This window comes from Nycticebus coucang, chromosome 6 (genome assembly GCF_027406575.1).
Source record: "Nycticebus coucang isolate mNycCou1 chromosome 6, mNycCou1.pri, whole genome shotgun sequence".
NCBI lineage: Eukaryota > Metazoa > Chordata > Mammalia > Primates > Lorisidae > Nycticebus > Nycticebus coucang.
This window is the reverse complement of record NC_069785.1, coordinates 79,704,576-79,726,893: the sequence shown is the minus strand read 5'-3', so window position 1 is coordinate 79,726,893 and position 22,318 is coordinate 79,704,576. Positions and strand designations below refer to the sequence as shown.

The 22,318-nt window shown below is 37.8% G+C and overlaps 1 protein-coding gene across 1 annotated transcript in view; it reads right to left on the bottom strand.

Annotated features, from left to right (window-relative positions):
* Positions 1-22,318, bottom strand: part of SCAPER (S-phase cyclin A associated protein in the ER) — a 580,407-nt gene that overhangs the window by 405,689 nt on the left and 152,400 nt on the right. Inside the window, exon 8 of the mRNA XM_053594624.1 lies at positions 17,965-18,125. Within this exon, the coding sequence (XP_053450599.1) occupies positions 17,965-18,125 (161 nt within the window). The remainder of the gene's footprint in view (positions 1-17,964; positions 18,126-22,318) is intronic.

Here is a 22,318-nt window from a genome sequence, read left to right as displayed (position 1 = left end):
AACAACTGCGCAAACTCAGCACCACTCCCCCTACAGCCGATTGCAGTCGCCAGTTTGCAGGAGAACCTGGGAACAGAGTGGAAAGACTTGAGAAGCATGGAAACCTGCACTAAGTGGGAAGGTCGGTTGCAAGTGATGTCTGGAAAAGAACAGCCGAGGTTACACAATTCTTAGGCGACAAACTTTTGCAGAAATTCCAAAATGGCCATCGGCCATGGAAGGTGGTTACCATGGTAACAGTATAAACTGTAAATCAGGTATAAGCCTCTGAACCACTTGCAGCGCCACCTGGTGTCCAGAAAGTATATTGTAGTATGAATATATTCCTACGAAAGTTGATCCCTACAGCAGACATACAGATAAATATAGGTATATTTCTACACACAAGAATATTTTTGTAGTTGGTGGCTTTTTTTTTTTTATTTTAGTGTTTTCTTTGTTTGTTTGTTCTGTTTTTGTTTGTTTTTTCCTCACCATTTTCTTAGAGGAGATTTCAATAATTTTTTATTATTACTTTTTAAATAAATACATTTTTTATTTCTCTCTTCTAATTTTAATTTCTTGTCTTCTCATTTAACATTCCTCATAACACCACTTTTTTCTCTCTATTTTTTTCCTTTCTTTCAATTATTTTACGATTATCACTATTTTTTTTTTTTTTTTTTTTTGTAGAGACAGAGTCTCACTTTATGGCCCTCGGTAGAGTGCTATGGCATCACACAGCTCACAGCAACCTCCAACTCCTGAGCTTAAGCGATTCTCTTGCCTCAGCTTCCCGAGTAGCTGGAAATACAGGAGCCCGCCACAATGCCCAGCTCTTTTTTGGTTGCAGCTCAGCCAGGCCAGGCTTGAACATGCCACCCTCGGTATATGGGGCCGGGGTCCTACCAACTGAGCCACAGGCACCGCCCGATTATCACTATTTTTATGCAGTTGTTCTTATATTGCTGTTGTCGTGGCTGTTACCTGTATGTCTATGTGTTTCCGTCCGTCTCTGTATCTATGGGCCCGCATGCCTGGTAACCTTTGTATCTGTTTATTTGTTCCTTTGGTCTCAATGAGCTTGGTGTTACGACCTACAACTCTGAGCTCCTAACAGTCCCCTCCACTTTCACTCCGTGATCTGGAGACCTACCCTCCCAGGAGTCCAGATTCTTGGGTGAACTCTCGAGAGGTGTAGACAGGACCTGGACTGCAGCTGGCCAGTGCTGACTCTGTAGCAAAGGAGCGAGAAGATAATGGTCGGCTAAGAGGGAATTACACTGGAGCGGTGGTGCCCCGAGGTGCAGAGCAACAGCCATCTCCAGCAATAACAAGGCCCACCCCCAGATATCCCATAGCCTCTCCTCCTATCTTCCTGGGCAACCAGATGAGGCCGAGCATCTTCTCAGATGGCAACCACCATGGAACAGATCTGGGACTAAAACACAGGCCCCGTGAGTAAAGGGTTTGCCTGAGGCGGCACTGACCTGGGTGGAACACGGGGACTAGAAAACACACCCGCAGAGCCGGGAAACTCCCAAGATGGGGCTGATCCAGAGGACCGCTTGACTGAGCCTAAGACGCACATGGCCCTCAGGAAATCACCAGCCTATAAACAAAGGAGGCCAAGAGGCTGCAGCCGACAACTGATGGTGCTGCGGATACAAACCCACAGGACTAAAGACAGGGCCTGAGGCACAGGTTCTGGGAATTCAAATCAGCCTCTCCCATACAGAAGAATATAGCAGGGTCAGAAACAAACTCCCACAGGGTTGTTCCGTTCACCCAATAACATAAACTAAGGGTGGGGCTGGAACTGAGTGAACACCTCCAGCCTCCATCAACTGCCCGAGGTGGACAGGCCACACCACCCTCTGCTGGATAAAGACAGAGAGTAGTGGCCTAGACGAGCACACGCAGACTACCCTGTGACTTAGGCAGGTGCAAACCCCTGGAGTATCTGCTTACTGCAGACAACTGACTGGGTCACAGCCCTGTGGGGCTAGCAGCAACTGGGTGTGACAGACCAGCAAGGTGGGGAAGGAAGCATCAATCTTCGCAGACTTATCTATTTACTGGGTGGCTCCTCCTGACTCCAGGCAGCACTGGAGCAAGCCATATTAGAGCAGTCACCAGACGCCCGTGATCCAGTTCCCAGAGACCTCTTGAACTCTCCCACCCGAGGCAGCTGCTGACTGAGACAATTGATTTGGACCTTTTGAACTAAGCCACTCACCTGGGTACTATCCAGGTGGTGCCCTGGGTGTGTGGTTGTAGGAAGGTTTGATTTTCCTTTTCCATTTGTTGCCTGTGGTGGGTGGGGTGAATTAATTGCTGGTATTTCTCCACAGCTGAGACTTCAACCCAGAGTAACTGTTTCACTAGGGTCACATAGAAACCAGCTGAAAACAAGACAGAACCACTTAGCCCCTCTACACCAAACAGGGCCCCAGTTTCTCAGGCCACAGCACTGTACAGGTCCTCGACAAAACACCAAGCGAGAAATCAAAGGGAGTAAAACAATCATGGGGCAGAATCAGTGGAAAAACTCTGGTAACATGAATAACCAGAATAGATCAAACCCCCCCAAGGAAAGATACGGCAGATGTAATTGAAGATCCCATTCACAAACAACTGGCTGAGATGTCAGAAATCGAATTCAGAATTTGGATGGCAAACAAGATTAACAAAATGGAACTAGGAATTCGTGGAGAAATTCAAAAGCTGTCTGAAGAATTTAACGAATTTAAAGACAAAACCACCAAAGACTTAGACACACTGAAGCAAGAATTTGCAGCCCTCAAAGATATGAAAAATACAGTAGAATCCCTTAGCAACAGAATGGACCAAGCAGAAGAAAGGATCTCTGACATCGAAGATAAAGCCTTTCAATGCTCCCAAACTCTCAAAGAGGAAGAGAAATGGAGAGCAAAAATGGATCACTCTCTCAGAGAGCTCTGGGATAACTCAAAGAAGGCAAATATCCGACTCATAGGAATTCCTGAAACAGATGAAGTGGCCTCACTGGGCGCAGAGGCCCTTCTGCATGAAATTATGAAAGAGAATTTTCCAGACATGCCTAGAGAACCTGAAATTCAGATGGCAGATTGCTTCAGAACCCCAGCACGACTCAACCCCAATAAGACATCCCCCAGCCATATCATAATTAACTTCACTAAAGTTAATATGAAGGAGAAAATTCTCAAAGTGGTCAGGCGAAAGAAAACTATTACCTTCAAAGGGAAGAACATTAGAATGACTACAGAACTCTCTGCTGAAACTTTTCAAGCCAGAAGAGGGTGGTCATCAACGTTTAATCTCCTCAAGCAAAATAACTTTCAACCCCGGATCTTGTACCCAGCTAAACTGAGTTTCATTTATGATGGAGAAATTAAATACTTTAATGACATTCATATGCTAAAGAAATTTGCCATAACCAAACCAGCTCTTCAGGATATTCTCAGACCTATCCTCCATAATAACCAACCCAATCCTCTACTACAAAAGTAAACTCACTCAGAAACTTCTGATCAAACTTCAACTTCCACAATGGCAAAAGGATTAAAAATGCCCACTGCACTTTTCGAAAAACTCAATACCCAAAATTTCACCAAACTTATCAATACTCTCCATTAATGTGAATGGCTTAAACTGCCCTCAAAAGAGACATAGGTTAGCTGACTGGATACAAAAACTCAGACCAGACATTTGTTGCATACAAGAGTCACATCTTAACTTAAAAGGCAAATACAGACTCAGAGTGAAAGGATGATCATCCATATTTCAGGAAAATGGTAACCAGAAAAAAGCAGGTGTTGCAATTTTATTTGCGGATACAATAGGCTTTAAACCAACAAAAGTAAGGAAGGACAAGAATGGTCACTTCATATTTGTTAAGGGTAAGACTCAATATGATGAGATTTCAATTATTAATATCTATGCACCCAATCAGAATGCACCTCAATTTATAAGACAAACTCTAACAGACATGAGCAACTTGATTTCCTCCAACTCTATAATAGTCGGAAATTTTAACACTCCTTTGGCATTGATGGATCGATCCTCCAACAAAAAGCAAAGTAAAGAAATTCTAGATTTAAATCTAACCATCCAGCATTTAGATTTAGCAGACATCTACAGAACATTTCATCCAAACAAAACTGAATACACATACTTCTCATCAGCCCACGGAACTTACTCCAAAATCGATCACATCTTAGGTCACAAGTCTAACCTCAGTAAATTTAAAGGAATAGAAATTATTCCTTGCATCTTCTCAGACCATGATGGAATAAAACTTGAGATGAGTAACAACAGGAATCTGCATACTCATACAAAGACATGGAAGTTAAATAACCTTACGCTGAATGATAGCTGGGTCAGTTTGAGATCAAGAAGGAAATTGCCAAATTTCTGGAACAAAACGACAATGAAGACACAAACTATCAGAACCTCTGGGACAACGCAAAGGCAGTTCTAAGAGGGAAATTTATAGCACTGCCAGCCTTCCTCAGGAGAACGGAAGGAGAGGAAGTAAGCAACTTAATGGGACATCTCAAGAGACTGGAAATGGAAGAACACTCCAACCCCAAATCCAGTAGAAGAAAAGAAATAACCAAAATCAGAGCAGAACTAAATGAAATTGAAAACAAAACAAAAAAAAAAAATACAACAGATCAATAAATCAAAAAGCTGGTTTTTTGAAAAGGTTAACAAAATAGATAAACCTTTGGCCAACCTAATCAGGAAAAAAAGAGTAAAATCTCTAATCTCATCAATCAGAAATAACAAAGACGAAATAACAACAGACTCCTCAGAAATCCAAAAAATCCTTAATGAATATTATAAGAAACTTTATTCTCAGAAATACGAAAATCTGAAGGAAATTGACCATTACTTGGAAGCACGTCACCTTCCAAGACTTAACCAAAATCAAGTGAAAATTTGAACAGGCCCATATCAAGTTCGGAAATAACATCAACCATACAAAATCTCCCCAAAAAGAAAAGCCCGGGACCAGATGGTTTCACGTCAGAATTCTACCAAACCTTTAAAGAGGAATTAGTACCTATATTACTCAACCTGTTCCAAAAGGTAGAAAAAGAAGGAAGACTACCCAACACGTTCTATGAAGCAAACATCACCCTCATCCCCAAACCAGGAAAAGACCCAACAAGAAAAGAAAATTATAGACCAATATCACTAATGAATATAGATGCAAAAATATTCAACAAGATTCTAACAAAAAGAATCCAGCAACACATCAAACAAATCATACATCATGACCAAGTCGGTTTTATTCCAGGGTCTCAAGGCTGGTTCAATATACGTAAATCTATAAATGTAATTCAGCACATAAACAAATTAAAAAACAAAGACCATATGATTCTATCAATCGATGCAGAAAAAGCTTTTGATAACATCCAACATCCCTTCATGATCAGAACACTTAAGAAAATTGGTATAAAAGGGACATTCTTAAACTGATACAGGCCATCCACAGCAAACCCACAGCCAATATCATATTGAATGGAGTTAAATTGGAATCATTTCCACTCAGATCTGGAACCAGACAAGGCTGCCCATTGTCTCCATTGCTCTTTAACATTGTAATGGAAGTTTTAGCCACCGCAATTAGGGAAGAAAAGGCAATTAAGGGTATCCACATAGGGTCAGAAGAGATCAAACATTCGCTCTTCGCAGATGATATGATTGTATATCTGGAAAATACTAGGGACTCTACTACAAAACTCTTAGAAGTGATCAAGGAATATAGCAGCGTCTCAGGTTACAAAATCAACATTCATAAATCAGTAGCCTTTATATATACCAACAATAGTCAAGTTGAAAAAAACAATTAAGGACTCTATCCCATTCACAGTAGTGCCAAAGAAGATGAAATACTTGGGAGTTTATCTAACAAAGGACGTGAAAGATCTATATAAAGAGAACTATGAAACTCTAAGAAAAGAGATAGCTGAGAATGTTAACAAATGGAAAAATAGAATCAACATTGTTAAAATGTCCATACTACCCAAAGCAATATATAATTTGAACGCAATCCCCATTAAAGCTCCACTGTCATACTTTAAAGATCTTGAAAAAACAATACTTCGTTTTATATGGAATCAGAAAAAACCTCGAATAGCCAAGACATTACTCAAAAACAGAAACAAAGCAGGAGGAATCACACTACCAGACCTCAGACTATACTACAAATCGATAGTGATCAAAACAGCATGGTACTGGCACAAAAACAAAGAAGTAGACGTCTGGAACAGAATAGAGAACCAAGAGATGAATCCAGCTAATTACCGTTATTTAATCTTTGACAAGCCAATTAAAAACATTCAATGGGGAAAAGATTCCCTATTTAACAAATGGTGCTGAGTGAACTGGCTGACAACCTGTAGAAGACTGAAACTGGACCCACACCTCTCACCATTAACCAAGATAGACTCTCACTGGATTAAAGATTTAAACCTAAGACATGAAACTATAAAAATACTAGAAGAGAGTGCAGGGAAAACCCTTGAAGAAATTGGGTTGGGCGAGTTTTTCATGAGAAGGACCCCCCGGGGCAATTGAAGCAGATTCAAAAATACACTATTTGGACTTGATCAAACTAAAAAGCTTCTGCACAGCCAAGAACACAGTAAGTAAAGCAAGCAAACTTCCCTCAGAATGGGAAAAGATATTTTCAGGTTATGTGTCTGACAAAGGTTTAATAACCAGAATCCACAGAGAACTCAAATGCATTAGCAAGAAAAGAACAAAGGATCCCATCGCAGGCTGGGCAAAGGACTTGAAGAGAAACTTCTCTGAAGAAGACAGGCTCACGGCCTTCAGACATATGAAAAAATGCTCATCATCTTTAATCATCAGAGAAATGCAAATCAAAACTACTTTGAGATATCATCTAACTCCGGTGAGACTAGCCTACATCACAAAATCCCAAGACCAGAGTATGTTGGCGTGGATGTGGAGAAAAGGGAACACTTTTGCACTGCTGGTGGGAATGCAAATTAATACATTCCTTTTGGAAAGAGATATGAAGAACACTCAGAGATCTAAAAATAGACCTGCCATTCAATCTTGTAATCCCTCTACCGGGCATATACCCAGAAGACCAAAAATCACATCATAACAAAGATATTTGTATTAGAATATTTATGGCAGCCCTATTCATAATTGCTAAGTCATGGAAAAAGCCCAAGTGCCCATCGATCCACGAATGGATTAATAAATTGTGGTATATGTACACCATGGAATATTATGCAGCCTTAAAAAAAGATGGAGACTTTACCTCTTTCATGTTTACATGGATGGAGCCGGAACATATTCTTCTTAGTAAAGTGTCTCAAGAATGGAAGAAAAAGTACCCAATGTACTCACCCTTATTATGAAACTAATGTAGGACCTTCACATGAAAGCTATAACTCATTTACAACCTAAGAATAGGGAGAAGGGGGAAAGGGAGGGGAGGGAGGGGGAGGTAGGTGGAGGGAGGGGGATTAATGGGATTACAGCTGTGGTGCATCTTACAAGGGAATATGTGAATCCTAGTAAAAGTGGAGTGTAAAGGTCTTAGCAAAATAACTAAGAAAGTGCCACAAAAGCTATGTTAACTAGTGTGATGAAAATGTGTCAAACGGTCTATGAACCAAAAGTATGGAGCCCCATTATCATACTAATGTACACAGCTATGATTTAATAAATAAATAAATAAATAAAAAAGAAATTATTCTCAATTAAGGGCACTGCCATATGAGGCAACTATTTCCTCTTAAATAATAATTTGGCTGGGATATAAAAATTCCTTACTGAAAGTTCAAATCAGAAAAAAAAATATTGCTTATAAAAATCCTCTTATCTTTTTTAATATCTGTGAGATCTCTGGCAACATCCTCTATTTAATTCCTGGTTTTACACCTAGTGTCTTCTTTTACTTGATCAGCACCATATAACTAGAAGTCTGTTCATTTTATTAACTGATTTGAAGACCTACTTTTCTGGCTTTACTGATTTTCTCTGTTCTTACTTATATGTTTTATTTCCTTCTCTGTTCTTTGGTTTTAACTTGCTGTTCTTTTCTAACTCGGTGAGATGAACAAAGAGTGGATTTTAGCTTTTCATCTCTAATTGAGGCTAAAAATTTTCCTCAAAGCATAGCTTTACCCTAATGTCACAATGTTCATTTTCATTCAATTCAATTTTTTTGATTTTCATTGTGATGTCTTCTCTGATTCCATGTATTATTCAAAGTATTTTCCAAAATTTTAAAATTGGGGGAATTATATAGCTATATGTTTGTAATTGATGTCTAATTTAATCCCACCGTGATTAATGACAGAGCAAAACACTCAAATCTCCTGCAATTTTATAAGACATATCTAATGGATCAGCATGTTTCAATTTTGGTAAATGTGGTCCATGTGTGCTTGAATATGTATTTGAACTGATTGTGCTAGCCATGACAAAGTAGCTTATATCAAAATAGACCCTCTTCCTGCCAAAAATAACTATAAAACTAGACAATATATAAATAAACTAACAGCATTGGAAAGCAACCAACATGGGCAAGTCTCAAGAAACTACAATTCTTGAGAAAAGGGAATGACAACATTATATCCACATTCACCCCAGCATTTTTCCCAGAAGATAAGTGGAATTCAGAGTACAGAGAAAGTTCTAGCAGAAACCAGCATTTCCAAGAGTTGAAATAGATATTGGATTCAGGGAATCTAAAGAAACTGGTACTTCAGGGGCAAAAATCTTGGGAGGGCATCGAAGGAAACTGCAGGTAAACAAGCCAAAACATCTGTATTCAATCTATCCTCAAGAAGTCTGACAACGGCTAAGGTTTGCACACACAAGGCAGGACTCCAAGAAACCTAGGAGCAGTCGGAAAGCTAATGAGCTAAACAGATATTGCAGCAACTGTACAGTGATGAGGAGACAAAAGTTACAATCTGGGAATTTAGTGGCCTTGGCAAACAACCTAGCTTTTCATTTGAGACCCCAAAAGGAAAAAGGACAAAACAAAACACATTAACCTTAACAAAATCTTCTCAAAATCTTAAACCAAACCTTGAGAGGATTAGGGTAATCTGCGATCTATCCTCTTGCCAAACCAAAGAAAAAAGTTCTTTTGAAAGGAAACTTACAAGATTTAATATGTAGTGTCAGACTGTGAGGCATGCTAAAAATAAAAAAACAAGCTCAAATAACTGAAACCACCCACACACGCACACCAAAAAAATGTGTTTAAAGTAAATCTACAGGTATTCCAGATAATGTATTTATCAGGCATAGATGTTTTTAAATAGCTATGATAAATATGTTCAAGGAAATCTATAAAGATGGAGACTTCCAGCAGATATTGGAAACTACATTTTAATGGTCAAATGGCAATTCCAGAACTGATAAATAACAGAAACTATCAATTTAATAGACTGCCTTAACAGCAGATTAGACACACAGAGTAGAGGATTAGTGGACCAGAATACACCTTAGTAAAAAATATGCAAATTGAAGCACTAAAATAAAAAGAATGAAAAAACTATGCTTTATTTGTTAGACATGTTGATTATGTGAAGTTCACCGAATTTTATCAACCTGTAATATTGTTGAGACAATTATGTTAAGATTTCCCAAAAGATTTCTCAGTATTTCCCTTCAGTTTTATTAATTTTTGATTCACATACTTTTGAAGTTATGTTAGATACACATAAATTTAGAATTATCTCTTTCTAATGAACTGCCACTTTATAAATTTTTTCCATTGAATTGACCCTTTAATCTTTAAAAAATATCTCCCTACAAAAAGATTCTTGCCTACTTTCTCTATTTTGTCTGATAATAGAGCATACTCATTTTTGAGTTGATTTTTTTTTTTTTGTAGAGACAGAGTCTCACTTTATGGCCCTTGGAAGAGTGCCATGGCATCACACGGCTCACAGCAACCTCCAACTCCTGGGCTTAAGCGATTCTCTTGCCTCAGCCTCCCGAGTAGCTGGGACTACAGGCACCCACCACAATGCCCAGCTATTTTTTGGTTGCAGTTCAGTTGGGGCCGGGTTTGAACCTGCCACCCTCGGTATATGGGGCCAGCGCCTTACCGACTGAGCCTCAGGTGCTGCCCCTGATTTTTTTTTTTTTAAAGAGATAAGGTCTTGCTCTGTCTCTTAGGCCAGAATGCAGTGGCCCAATCATAGGTCACTGTAACCTTGAACTCTTGGACTCAAACGATCCTCCTGCCTCAGCTTCCCAAGTACCAATAAAGACACATGCCACCATGCCAGCTACATTTTTAATTACTTTTTATAAAGATGGAGTCTCACTATGTCGCCCAGGCTAGTCTTGAACTCCTGGTCTCAAGTGATCCTGCTGCCTTGGACTTCTCAAAGTGCTGGAATCACAATTGTGAGCTCCTGTGCCCAGCCTCCCAGCTTTGATTTGAATAGGGCATGCACAGACTATCTTTTCTCACCTTTTTTAGTTTTCTGTGTCTTCATATTGAAAGCATATCCCTTATATGCAAATATAGTTGGGTGTTGCTTTTAATGCAATCTTATAATCCTTGACTTTATAATTATATATGTAGACAATTTACATATAAAACAGGGTTTAATATACTTGGATTTACTTCTATCATCTTATAATTAATTTTGTATTTGTCTCATCTGTTTTGTTTCTCTTGTCTTCTTTTGGATTAAATATTTTTATTATTATATTTTCTCATATATGAAGTTTTTACACATTCTTTTACTCTTTTTAGTAGTTTTCTAGAGTTTGCAACATGCATCCTTGATTTTAATCAAATACAAACTAATACTTCTGTAAACTCCCAGACAGGGCACTAGAAAACATAAATTCCTCATATTCCTCTTCTTTATTTTGAATTACTGTCATAAATTTTCAACATACCAATATTTTGAGTGTCAGAAGACACTGTTTCACTCAGTCAAGACATTTGATGTTACCACAGGGTCTACCTTCAGGTGTTGTTCATTCGTTCATGCATTTTGGGGTTTCAATCTGGGATCATTTTCCTTCCCCCTAAAAAACTGTCTGTGGTATTTCTTTTAGCACAAGTAGACTGATTAAAAATTTTCTCAACTTTTATTTCTCTGGAACTGTCTTTAATTCACCTTCACTTTTAAGCATATTTTTGCTGGATACTGAAGTCCAGCTTGTCACCTACTTTCTTTCATCTCCTTACAGATGTCATTCCACTATCAACCAGCTCCCAGTTTCTATTGCAAAGTCCGCTATCAACTTAGCTCTTATTCCTTTGAAAAATGGTGCCTTTTCCCCCTAACTACTTATAAAGATTTTCTTTCTTTAACCTTCAATAGTGTTATAATATTTTACTGAGATGAGATTTGATTTCTCTTTTTCCTCGTTGGGGTTTAGAGTGCCTCTTGAACCTGAGACTACTTGATGACTTTCAACAGTTTGAGGAAATTCTCAGTGGTTATCACATCCAGTTTTGCTTCCATGGACCACATTTATAGAAATGCCTTTTATATTGTTATTTGCATTTTCCACTTTTCTCTCCATAATTTAGCCTCAGTGTTTTCTACTGTCTTCAGAATTAATTCACACTCAACTCTCCTAAAATTTAAATCTCTTAATATGTGCAATACACGTTTTAAAAAAATTGATTCATCTTCCTGGATTCTTCTATTCCAGAGCAATGTGATCACTGAAAATCTGGACTGAATGTTGAGTGCTGTACCTGCAGTCCCAGCTACTCAAGAGGATGAGGCAGGAGGACAGCTTGAACCCAGGAGTTAGAAGGTTATAGTGAGCTAGCTATGATCATGCCACTGCACTCTAGCCTGGGCAATAGAGTGAGATTCTGCCTCAAAAAGAAAAACAGAAACAAAAAAACTAACTACACTGGTTATTCTCTAGAACTAATTGCAGCTATAATATCATCCTGGGATTACCATCATAGGCTTGCTGCCTTTTCCTCTCTTCTGTGCTCATTCTCTCTAATAGTGATTGGGTACCTAAGAAATGAAAACTTTTTGAGATTTTCCATATTTGAAAGTATCTTTAGTCTCACCTTTAATGGACAATTTGGTTGGAAATATAATTTTAGACTAGAAATTATTTCTCTTCAGAATTTTGAAGACTATAATTTTCTTATGGCTCCCAAAAAGTAGGTGCCATTCTGATTCTTGGTCATTTGTACACAAACTTATTATTTTGTCTAATTATTAAAGTATCTCACCTTCTGTAGCAATCATAAATTTCCTAACATGCTTTGATGTCAACTCTATTTTCATCAATTGTTATTGGGCACTTAATTGGTCCATTTGGCCTAAAAACTTATACCCTTCAGTTGTAAGAAATTACCTTTATTTAATCATATCTTTCATGGTTTCCTCTTTTTTTCTTCTTCTTCTGTTTAGGGAGAGAGTCTTACTCTGTCACCCAAGCTAGTGTGCAGTAGCCCAATCATAGCTACTATACCCTTGAACTCCACAAGCCACCACATTTCTTTGTTGTTTTGTTTTGTTTTTTTTAGAAGGGTAGAGGTAGACTCACTATGTTGTCCATACTGGTCTCAAACTCCTGGCTTTGAGCAATCCTCCCACCTCACTTCCCAAAGTGCTAGGATTACATACCTGGCTGTTCTTTTATACATCATTCTTTATGTTATCCGAATACTGGATATTCCCATTACCTACTACTGTTTAGAGTGCTCCTTGAATCTGAGACTACTTGATGACTTTCGACAATTTGAGGAAAATTCTCAGTGATCATCATATCCAATTTTAAACAGTAACCATTTTATTTCCACAAACATCTTTGAGTCAGAAATCTAAGCAGTGCTCCGTAGAATGTATCCTTGCTTCTCCACATAGTGTCAACTAGAATGAATCAACTGAAGTCAAAGAATATCCATGATGACTTTATCACGTAACTGAAAGCTTGGTACTGGCTTTTGGCTGAATACCTAGCTTCTCCTTCTTATGGCCCTTTTCTCTTCACAGGGTCTCTCGTTTTCTAGGCTTATCCTTTTCTAGGTCTATCTTAGGCTTCTTTAAATGTCATGGGGCTTCCAAAAGGAGAAAATGGAAGCTGCAAGACTTCTTAAGGCCTCCACAGGGAAGCTATCACTCCTATTATATTCTACTGATTATTAAGTCACAGGACCAATTAGAGATTCAAGGAGAAAGTAACAAACTCCACCACTTAAGAGTGGCAATGGCATAAAACACTGTGATGGGAGAAATTTATTGCCAGAAAATCTACCAGAGCCCACTGGTAGCCTCCAAGGTAGCTGGGACTTGAATTCCTGGGTGCCCACCACAATGCCCGGCTATTAAGTCTAATTTTTGAATTTTTTAATACAATTTTAGCTGGGTTTGGGGAAGAGTAAATTAAATGTATATGGTCATTCTGTCATCTTTAACTAGAAATATTTTTTGTGGCTAGGTATGGTGGCACCTGAATTTAAAATTCAGAAACTATTCAATACCAAAGGCCCCCATAGAGGGATTAATCAATAAGATTTTTTTTAAAGAAGTTAGTCACTATCCCATGATTAATCAATTCCCTATTAATATCTTGAAAGCTTTCCAAAGAAAAGTTAATTAATAGTGTGGACTCAGCTTGATCAAAACCTTAAGAAAAGAAATGCATAATGAGTTAAGAAAGGTATAAACACTAGAAGTGGGTGGAGCAAGACTGGGAATTAGGGAACAAAAATACAAGGGAAAATGTTTGCCTTTTTTCCTTCATTCCCGAGGAAAACACCCAGACCTTCCTCTCAGGTGTGTTCTACCTGCTTATAACCTAAAGTGTGTTCTATTTGCTTAAAAGAATTAAACTTTTCTGTTAAATTGCCACTGCTGCCTGACTTCCTCTTTTTGCATGGCGCTGCTCCTGCTGCTGCTGCTTAGTTTCCCCTTTGTGCCAGGGGAGTCAAAGTGCTTTCAGATTCTGGAGGCTGCTTCCTAGTGGCACCCAGAAAAAGCGTAAACTGGGGCTGGGATCTTCATAGCCCCCTGACAGATACTATACCTAGTATTGTTATCTTTAAAGTATATGCCTGTGATACTGTAAAATATCCTAGTGCTGTGGTATATACTCCTAAAACCCTTGGAATCTCCAAAGTGATAATTATCTTTTTGAATGCTAATAACTTCACTAGTGGATGGCAGCTATTCAGGTGGCTTCAGGATGAGGGCTAGTCACTGGACCAAGGCAGTATTAGAAGGTTAAGACTTTCAGCCCCACCCTACCCTCACCTCCTTGGAGTGAAGGGTGGGGAAGGGCCAAACATTAGGTTGATCTTCAATTGTTTAATCAATCATGCCTAGGTACCACGGCATCTATAAAAACCCAAAAAAGGGCAAGAATTAGGGAGCTTCCAGACTAGTGAGCCCTTGGAGGTGTCTATAGAGTGGTATGCCTACAGAGGGTATGGAAACTCTGTACCCCTTCCCAAATACCTTGCCCTATGCCTATCTACATCGTAAATTTTGCAGTATCTTTCATAAACTGGTAAACGTGTTTTCCTGAGTTCTGTGAACCACTCTAGCAAATTAAACAAACACAAAGATGGGGTGTTGGGGAACCCTAATTTACAGCTGTTCAGTCACAAACACAGGTAAAACAATCTGGCGTTTGAAATTGGCATCCAACATGGGAGGTAGTCTTGTAGGACTGAGCCCTCAACTAGTGAGATCTGATGCTGTCTCTAGGTCAACAATGTGAGAACTGAATTGAATTAGAGGACAATGAGCTGGTGTCTGCTACAGAATTTTTTGACTGGTTTTTAGCAGGAAGAAATTCCCACATTTCTTGGTGACCAGACATCACAAAAATCTTCTCTATTAACTGTTATGGTGGGAGAGCCGAGAAAAAAGTTTACTTTTTCCAAAGAACACCATAACTCACTGTGCATACCCATGCACTGAAACCCCAAAACTGAAGACCAAAGTGGTCAAGACAAAATTTCCCAACACATTATAAGGGTTTTTTAAAGTATTGTTATGATCAAGATCTATCATTTCATCTTAACTAAATGAGTTTTCATGAATAATTTGAGAGTAATGCTTTGAACAAAGCAAGCCATATATCCTAATACCATGCATGACTCCTTTATTTTCCAGTTTTGATTTTACAACACATTTCTTTCAGATTCTTTCAAGATACAGAACTAAGCCTGATGATTCCATATTTTCCTACCTTTTCCTAGGACAGAAAAAACTCTTGCCTGTTGTCAATTTTCTACACTCAGTTTGTATGAAGAAAACAGGGGTAAAAAGTAAGGAATATTGTTTTAAGTAAGCCAACACAACATACTGAGACCAAAATAGAAAAACAAACTAAAAAACATCCATAATGCAAAGATAGCAACGTCCTTTGTATGTGCAATAAAACACTTCTTTCTGAACCAGAAAGCTTCGACAGGATCATCCTCTGAAGAAAAGGGAAAGCAGTTCATGTATAGCCCAGGATGAAGGAGAAAAATGGAGTGGGAAGGGAGAGGAGGGAAAGGTTTTTTTAATTAATTTATTTATTTTGAGACAGAGCCTCAAGCTATCGCCCTGGGTAGAGTATTGTGGCATCACAACTCACAGCAACCTCCAACTCCTGGGCTCAAGTGATTCTCCTGCCTTCGCCTCCCAAGTAGCTGGGACTACAGGCGCCTGCCACAACACCCAGCTATTTTTTGTTGCAGCCATCATTGTTATTTGGCAGGCCCGGGCTGGATTTGAACCCGCCAGCTCAGGTGTATGTGGCTGGCGCCTTAGCTACTTGAGCCATAGGTGCTGAGCCTGAAGGGGGAGGTTTAATAAAGGGCGGGTAAATGGCGGAACCACACCTATGGAGCATATTGCAAGGGTACAAGTCAAATCTGTCAAGTGTAGAACATAAATGTCTTAACACAATAATCAAGTAAATGAGGTGAAAGCTATGTTGATTGATTTGATGTAAGCACCTCAGATTGTATAAAAAAATCAACCAATTGTACTGCACGTATGCATTAAATGTATTCATGATCTATGTGTATATGACTTAATAAAAAGAAAAGAAAGAACGCAGTTCATGAAGTTCTCCTAAACTTGTAACACAAAATGCATAATATCTATTATCATTCTAAAATCTCAGCCTCTATAGATGAATAAAATCCAATGTAGATTTCTATATAAAATTTTTTTACAAAAAAAATTATTATGGAGTAATTTGTTCAGGGTAGGCTCGCATAATAATATCCTTTCTAATTATTTATGTTCCATAATTATTCTAATGGATAGAAAATAGATGCGTGAACAAAGATAAACATAAAATATTACTCTGCAGTGCCAAAATAATAATCAAATATTAAATAGCTGAAGTAGTGACATGCTACTTAAAAGTGTATTCTGCAAAATACTACAAGAGAGTGCAGGGTAAAGTCTTGAAGAAATCGGTCTGGGTGAGTATTTTATGAGAAGGACCCCCCCCCCGGCAATTGAAGCAGATTCAAAAATACACTAATGGGACCTGATCAAACTAAAAAGCTTCTGCACAGCCAAGAACACAGTAAGTAAAGCAAGCAGACAGCCATCAGAATGGGAGAAGATATTTGCAGGTTATGTCTCCGACAAAGTTTTAATAACCAGAATCCACAGAGAACTCAAACATACAAGCAAGAAAAGAACAAGTGATCCCATCGCAGGTTGGGCAAGGGACTTGAAGAAAAACTTTTCTGAAGAAGACAGGTGCACGGCCTACAGATATATGAAAAAATGCTCATCATCCTTAATCATCAAAGAAATGCAAATCAAAACTACTCTGAGATATCATCTAACTCCAGTAAGATTAACCCATATCACAAAATCCCAAGACCAGAGATGTTGGCGTGGAAGTGGAGAAAAAGAAACACTTCTACACTGCTGGTAGAAATGCAAATTAATACATTCCTTTTGGAAAGATGTTTGGAGAACACTTAGAGATCTAAAATAGATCTGTCATTCAATCCTATAATTCCTCTACTAGGTATATATCCAGAAGACCAAAAATCACATTATAACAAAGATATTTGTACCAGAATGTTTATTGCAACCCAATTCATAATTGCTAAGTCATGGAAAAAGCCCAAGTGCCCATCGATCCACGAATGGTTTAATAAATTGTGGTATATGTACACCATGGAATATTATGCAGCCTTAAAGAAAGATGGAGACTTTACCTCGTTCATGTTTACATGGATGGAGCTGAAACATATTCTTCTTAGTAAAGTATCTCAAGAATGGAAGAAAAAGTATCCAATGTACTCAGCCTTACTATGAAACTAGTTTATGGCTTTCATATGAAAGCTATAACCCAGTTATAACCTAAGAATATGGGGAAGGGGGAGAGGGAAGGGAGGGAGGTGGGAGGATGGACGGAGGGAGGGTGATTGGTGGGATTACACCTACGGTGCATCTTACAAGGGTACATGTGAAACTTAGTAAATGTAGAATATAAATGTCTTAACACAATAACTAAGAAAATGCCAGGAAGGCTATGTTAACCGGTGTGATGAAAATATGTCAAATGGTCTATAAAACCAGTGTGTGGTACCCCATGATCACATTAATGTACACAGCTATGATTTAATAATAAAAGTAAATAAATAAATAAATAAAAGTGTATTCTGCCTAGAAAATGTGCTAGCCTATTTTTTTTTCTACTTTACATCAAAAGAATTCTAAAGGATCTTATAAACTAATCCACAAAAGACATCATTCTCCTTAAAGTTTACAAAGGGCAAATCTGAAACTATAATGATCTCCATAAGCTATCATTCAGTACTGAGAAGTAATTATGCTCAGCCTTTAATTTATGGTTTTAACTATGGTAAATTAATACCACAAACATGACACAAAGAGATGAATATATCACTCTATTAGGAACGATTTCTTTAAATAAATATCTCCATATATCCACCTGTGTACAACACAAAAAGGCTAATTCAGAGTCACTTACCATTTTTGCGTGAAGGCTTCTGCACTATCATCGGTGGACAAGACTGGGCAGGTACTCCATCTGAAGAAGCAGGAGAGCCTGTATGATGAGCTTTCACCTTGTCAGCCCAACTGACTCCTGTGGGAGCCATATGAGGAGCTGCCACTGTGCCAGGTGAACTGCTATGAAGAAAAACAAGTACATTTAATAAATTAAATATGAAAGTAATAATTTTCAATGTATTAAATATATTTCAATTTTAAATTAACTATGTGTATGTATCTATATACGTAGAATAACACTGTCATGGAAATTTAATTATATTTAATTTATCTTGATCTAATACTTCAATAATTTTATATAGTATAACAAACATAAATATGGGAATAAAGAAAATGAATAAAGATAATATAGACAACCTTGTTAAAATTATTTAAAAGAAAAATGCACTTAAATGCGAGAATCCTTTAAAAAAATTATGCATAGATATCATAAAGTTTTTAGTTTCACTTATGTGCTTAGTAAATGTGCATTAATTTGTCAATCTTTATGTAGGTACTATTAAAACTGGCTTTTTCTTTGTCACATTTCTTTTGGGGGAGGTCTCACTGTAACCTGAGTGGAATACAGAAGTGTATCATCATAGCTCACTAAAGCTTCAAAATTCTGGGCTCAAGCAATCCTCTTCCCTCAGCCTCCAGAGCAGATAGGAATACAGGTATATGTCACCACACCCAGCTAAGTTTCATAATTTTTTGTACAGACCAGGTCTCAAAGTTCTAGCCTCAAGCAATTCTCCCACTTCAGCATCCCAAAGTGCTAGAGCTATGGGCATGAGTCACCTCCCCTAGCCTGTCACATTTCTTACATGACAGCAACATGATGTCTCACCAACCATATCCATTCTGGTTCCTTTAAAGTAAAATGAAAATTCAATGACATCTATTAAACAATTTAATGTATAATTCTCCTAACTTGAATAACATTTTACCAAACTTGTAGTTTTCCTATCTACTCATTGGACAGCACTTTATTTTAACACTTTTTACTTATCAAATTTCCAAAAAATTAACCTAAACTTTTCATGGGAAAAATGTCTCTATTTACACTAATACTTCACTGGCTTACTTAATACTTCAGTTATGAGTTAAAATATAGCAAGAACAACTTGCATACACCAAGTTTGATAACTAACACCATATTGGGGATAAACACATAACTCAACCAGCAACACCAGAAGTAAATAGATATACTAAAAATACCCTAAGAGCCACAATAGTTCAGCAAGCTGAAAGAAATAGTATGTTTCACAAGGATAATGAAGGTTGTCAATTAACCTAATGACAAGGTAACACGGAGACTAATATGAGAACTTTTACCACATGTACATTAAAAGCTTGCAGTGTTAAACCATGCTCTACACAATACTCTGAACCACAGACCAAAGGAAGTTTGGTTACAGAGCAACTTCCCCTAAAATGGTACTTGAACATACAAATATTTGTCTTTGTATATATTTTCATAAATCCATTACGGTCAAATTATTGTATGATTCCAAAACCATCCATCTTAACCAAAGGTAAACACTACCTAATAACTACATAAATGCACTTGAAAGCAAAAGTGTGGTTCTATTGAATAAACATTTTTACAAAGTGCCAGGTATAGTGCCAGGCACTCAGAATACAGAGATATAGCAAAGATCTTGCCTCAGAGAAGGTCCTAGTGTAAGTGCAAAAAAACAGACACACACCCACCAAAGAAAACACTGCAAATGTAATAAAGTAACTATATACAAGGTTAGAAGTAATAAGAGGTGGAAGGTATTAACTCTGACATGGGGAGAAACGGAAGAAGGTCAAAGAAGGTCAGAGTTTAACAGAGGAAAGAAAATTGACCAAGAAAACTCCTTAACAGCCCTTCCATTACATATCAAACATTAAAGCTCAATCTTAAGAGTCCTAATTTTCTTGTAGGAAAAAATTTCCCCAGGGATATTAGTGGAAAACAAATATGACCATTTTCTTCTTAATATCACAACTATTAGAAGTAGCAATAACATTTGAGGCAAACAAAGGGCTGAGCACAAAACTGAAGTTCTAAAGAATGAGATTTCCATAGAGGATTTGTGTGTGTCACACTTTATGGGGGCAAGACATGATTGCAAGAGGGACTTTGCCTAACAATTGCAATCAGTGTAACCTGGCTTATTGTACCATCAATGAATCCCCAACAATAAAAAAAAAAAAAAAAAAATACAAAAAAAAAAAGAAAAGCTCCAACATAAGCATCTATTACTGGAAATCAAGAAGGCCACATATATGCACAGGTTATGTGCATTTAAGAGACTGGAGAGGACCCTAACCTCTCACCTCTGACTGGCCATGAGGGTCTGAGAAAGCAGGAAGTGACAACAAAGGCAGAGTTCTAAACTGCCGGAGCACTAACAGTGCCCTCCAACAGACAACAGAACCAGGCAAGTATTAAGAGCTTCATTAGCTCAAGGCACTTAAAGAAACCTCTGTCAAATCATTAGTTGAAGTTCATAATTATGCATAGAAGTTAGTGGCTACACACAACAAAGAAAACAGACTCTACAAAATTTGTTCAAGATGATCATTAAACTAAAATAACAAAAAAAAAATCATAATAACAATCCTAAGGAAAGTAGCAATCTGATCTCTAAAGCTGTCATATTTTATCATTTAAAAATCTCTACTTTTCAACAGTAATGAAAAAAAAACAAGATATACAAATAAAAATGAAAGTATAGCTCATTTACAAGAAGAGCAACAAGAAGCCCAGACACTGGACTTAATAGACAAAAACTTTATATCAGCTATTATAATGATGTTTAAAGAGCAAAAGGAAACCATGTCTGAAGAACTAGAGGAAAAGATGAGAATGAAATTTCACCAAATAAAGAACAATAAAGAGAAGGTAAATATAAAGAATCACATAGACACTCTGGAGTTGAAAAGTATAACTGAAATTTAAAAATCACTAGTAGGGCTCAACAACAGATTTGACATGGCTGAATAAAATACCAAGCAAACTTGAAGAAAGGTCATTTGGGATCATCTGATCTATGGAAGAGAAAGAAAAAAGAATGAAGAAAAGTGAACGGAGTCTCAAAAATCTGTGGGACATCAACAGTACTAACATACGTATAGTGGGATTTTCAGAGGAGAGAAGAGAGAGAAAGGGCAGAAAGAATACTTGAAGAAACAATGGGCAAATCTTTCCAGATTTGATGAAAAACACTAACCTACACTTCCAAGAGATGCAACAAACACCAAGTAAGATATTCTCAGATTCACATCTAGACACATCATAGTCAAACAATCAAAAGCCAAACACAGAGAATGTTGAAAGCATCAAGGGAAAAGTGATACATCACATTCAAGGACCCTCAGTAACAGCTAATTTCTGGGCCAGGCATGGTGGTTCATGCCTGTAATTCTAGCACTCTGGGAGGCCAAGGTGGATTGCTTGAGCTCAGGAGTTTGAGACCAGCCTGAGCAAGAACGAGACCCAGGGCATTGTGGCAGGCATCTGTAGTCCCAACTGCTTGGGAGGCTGAGGCAAGGGAATCACTTCAGCCCAAGAGTTTGAGTTTGCTGTGAGCTATGACATCACAGCACTTTACCGAGGGCAACAAAGTGAGACTCTGTCTTAATAAATAAATAAATAACAGCTGATTTCTCATAAGAAACCACAGACGCTAAAAGGCAATGAAATAACATATTCAAAGAGATGAAAGAAAAGAGTTGTCAACCAAGAATTCTAGAAATAATTTAACTAAAAGGATAAATTAAAATATTCTCAGATAAATAAAAACTGAGAAACTCTGACACGAGCAGACCTTCCCAATAAGAAATTCTAAACGGTAAATTGAATGAATCACCATGAAAAAATAAAGACCACCAGTAAAGAACTAGAAAATGTAACTACACAGGTAACTATAAAAGACAATGTAAGTGTAGTTTTTGTTTTCAACTCTTTTCTTCTCCTGATTAAAAAGACAACTACATAAAACAGTAATTATAAAACTGTGTTGATGAGTTGTGAATGTATAAAAGATGTACTTTGTATGACAATAACACAACACATGACATGAAAGCTATAACCCAGCTACAACTTAACAATAGGGAGAAGTGGAAAAGGGGGGGGTGGGTAGAGGGAGGGGAATCGGTGGGATCACACCTGTGGTGCATATTACAGGGGTATTTGCGAAACTTGGTAAATGTAGAATGTAAATGTTTTGGCACAGTAACTGAGATAACGCCGGAAAGGCTATGTTAACCACTGTGATAAAAATGTGTCAAATGGTTTATGAAGTGAGTGTATGATGCCCCATAATCATATCATTGTA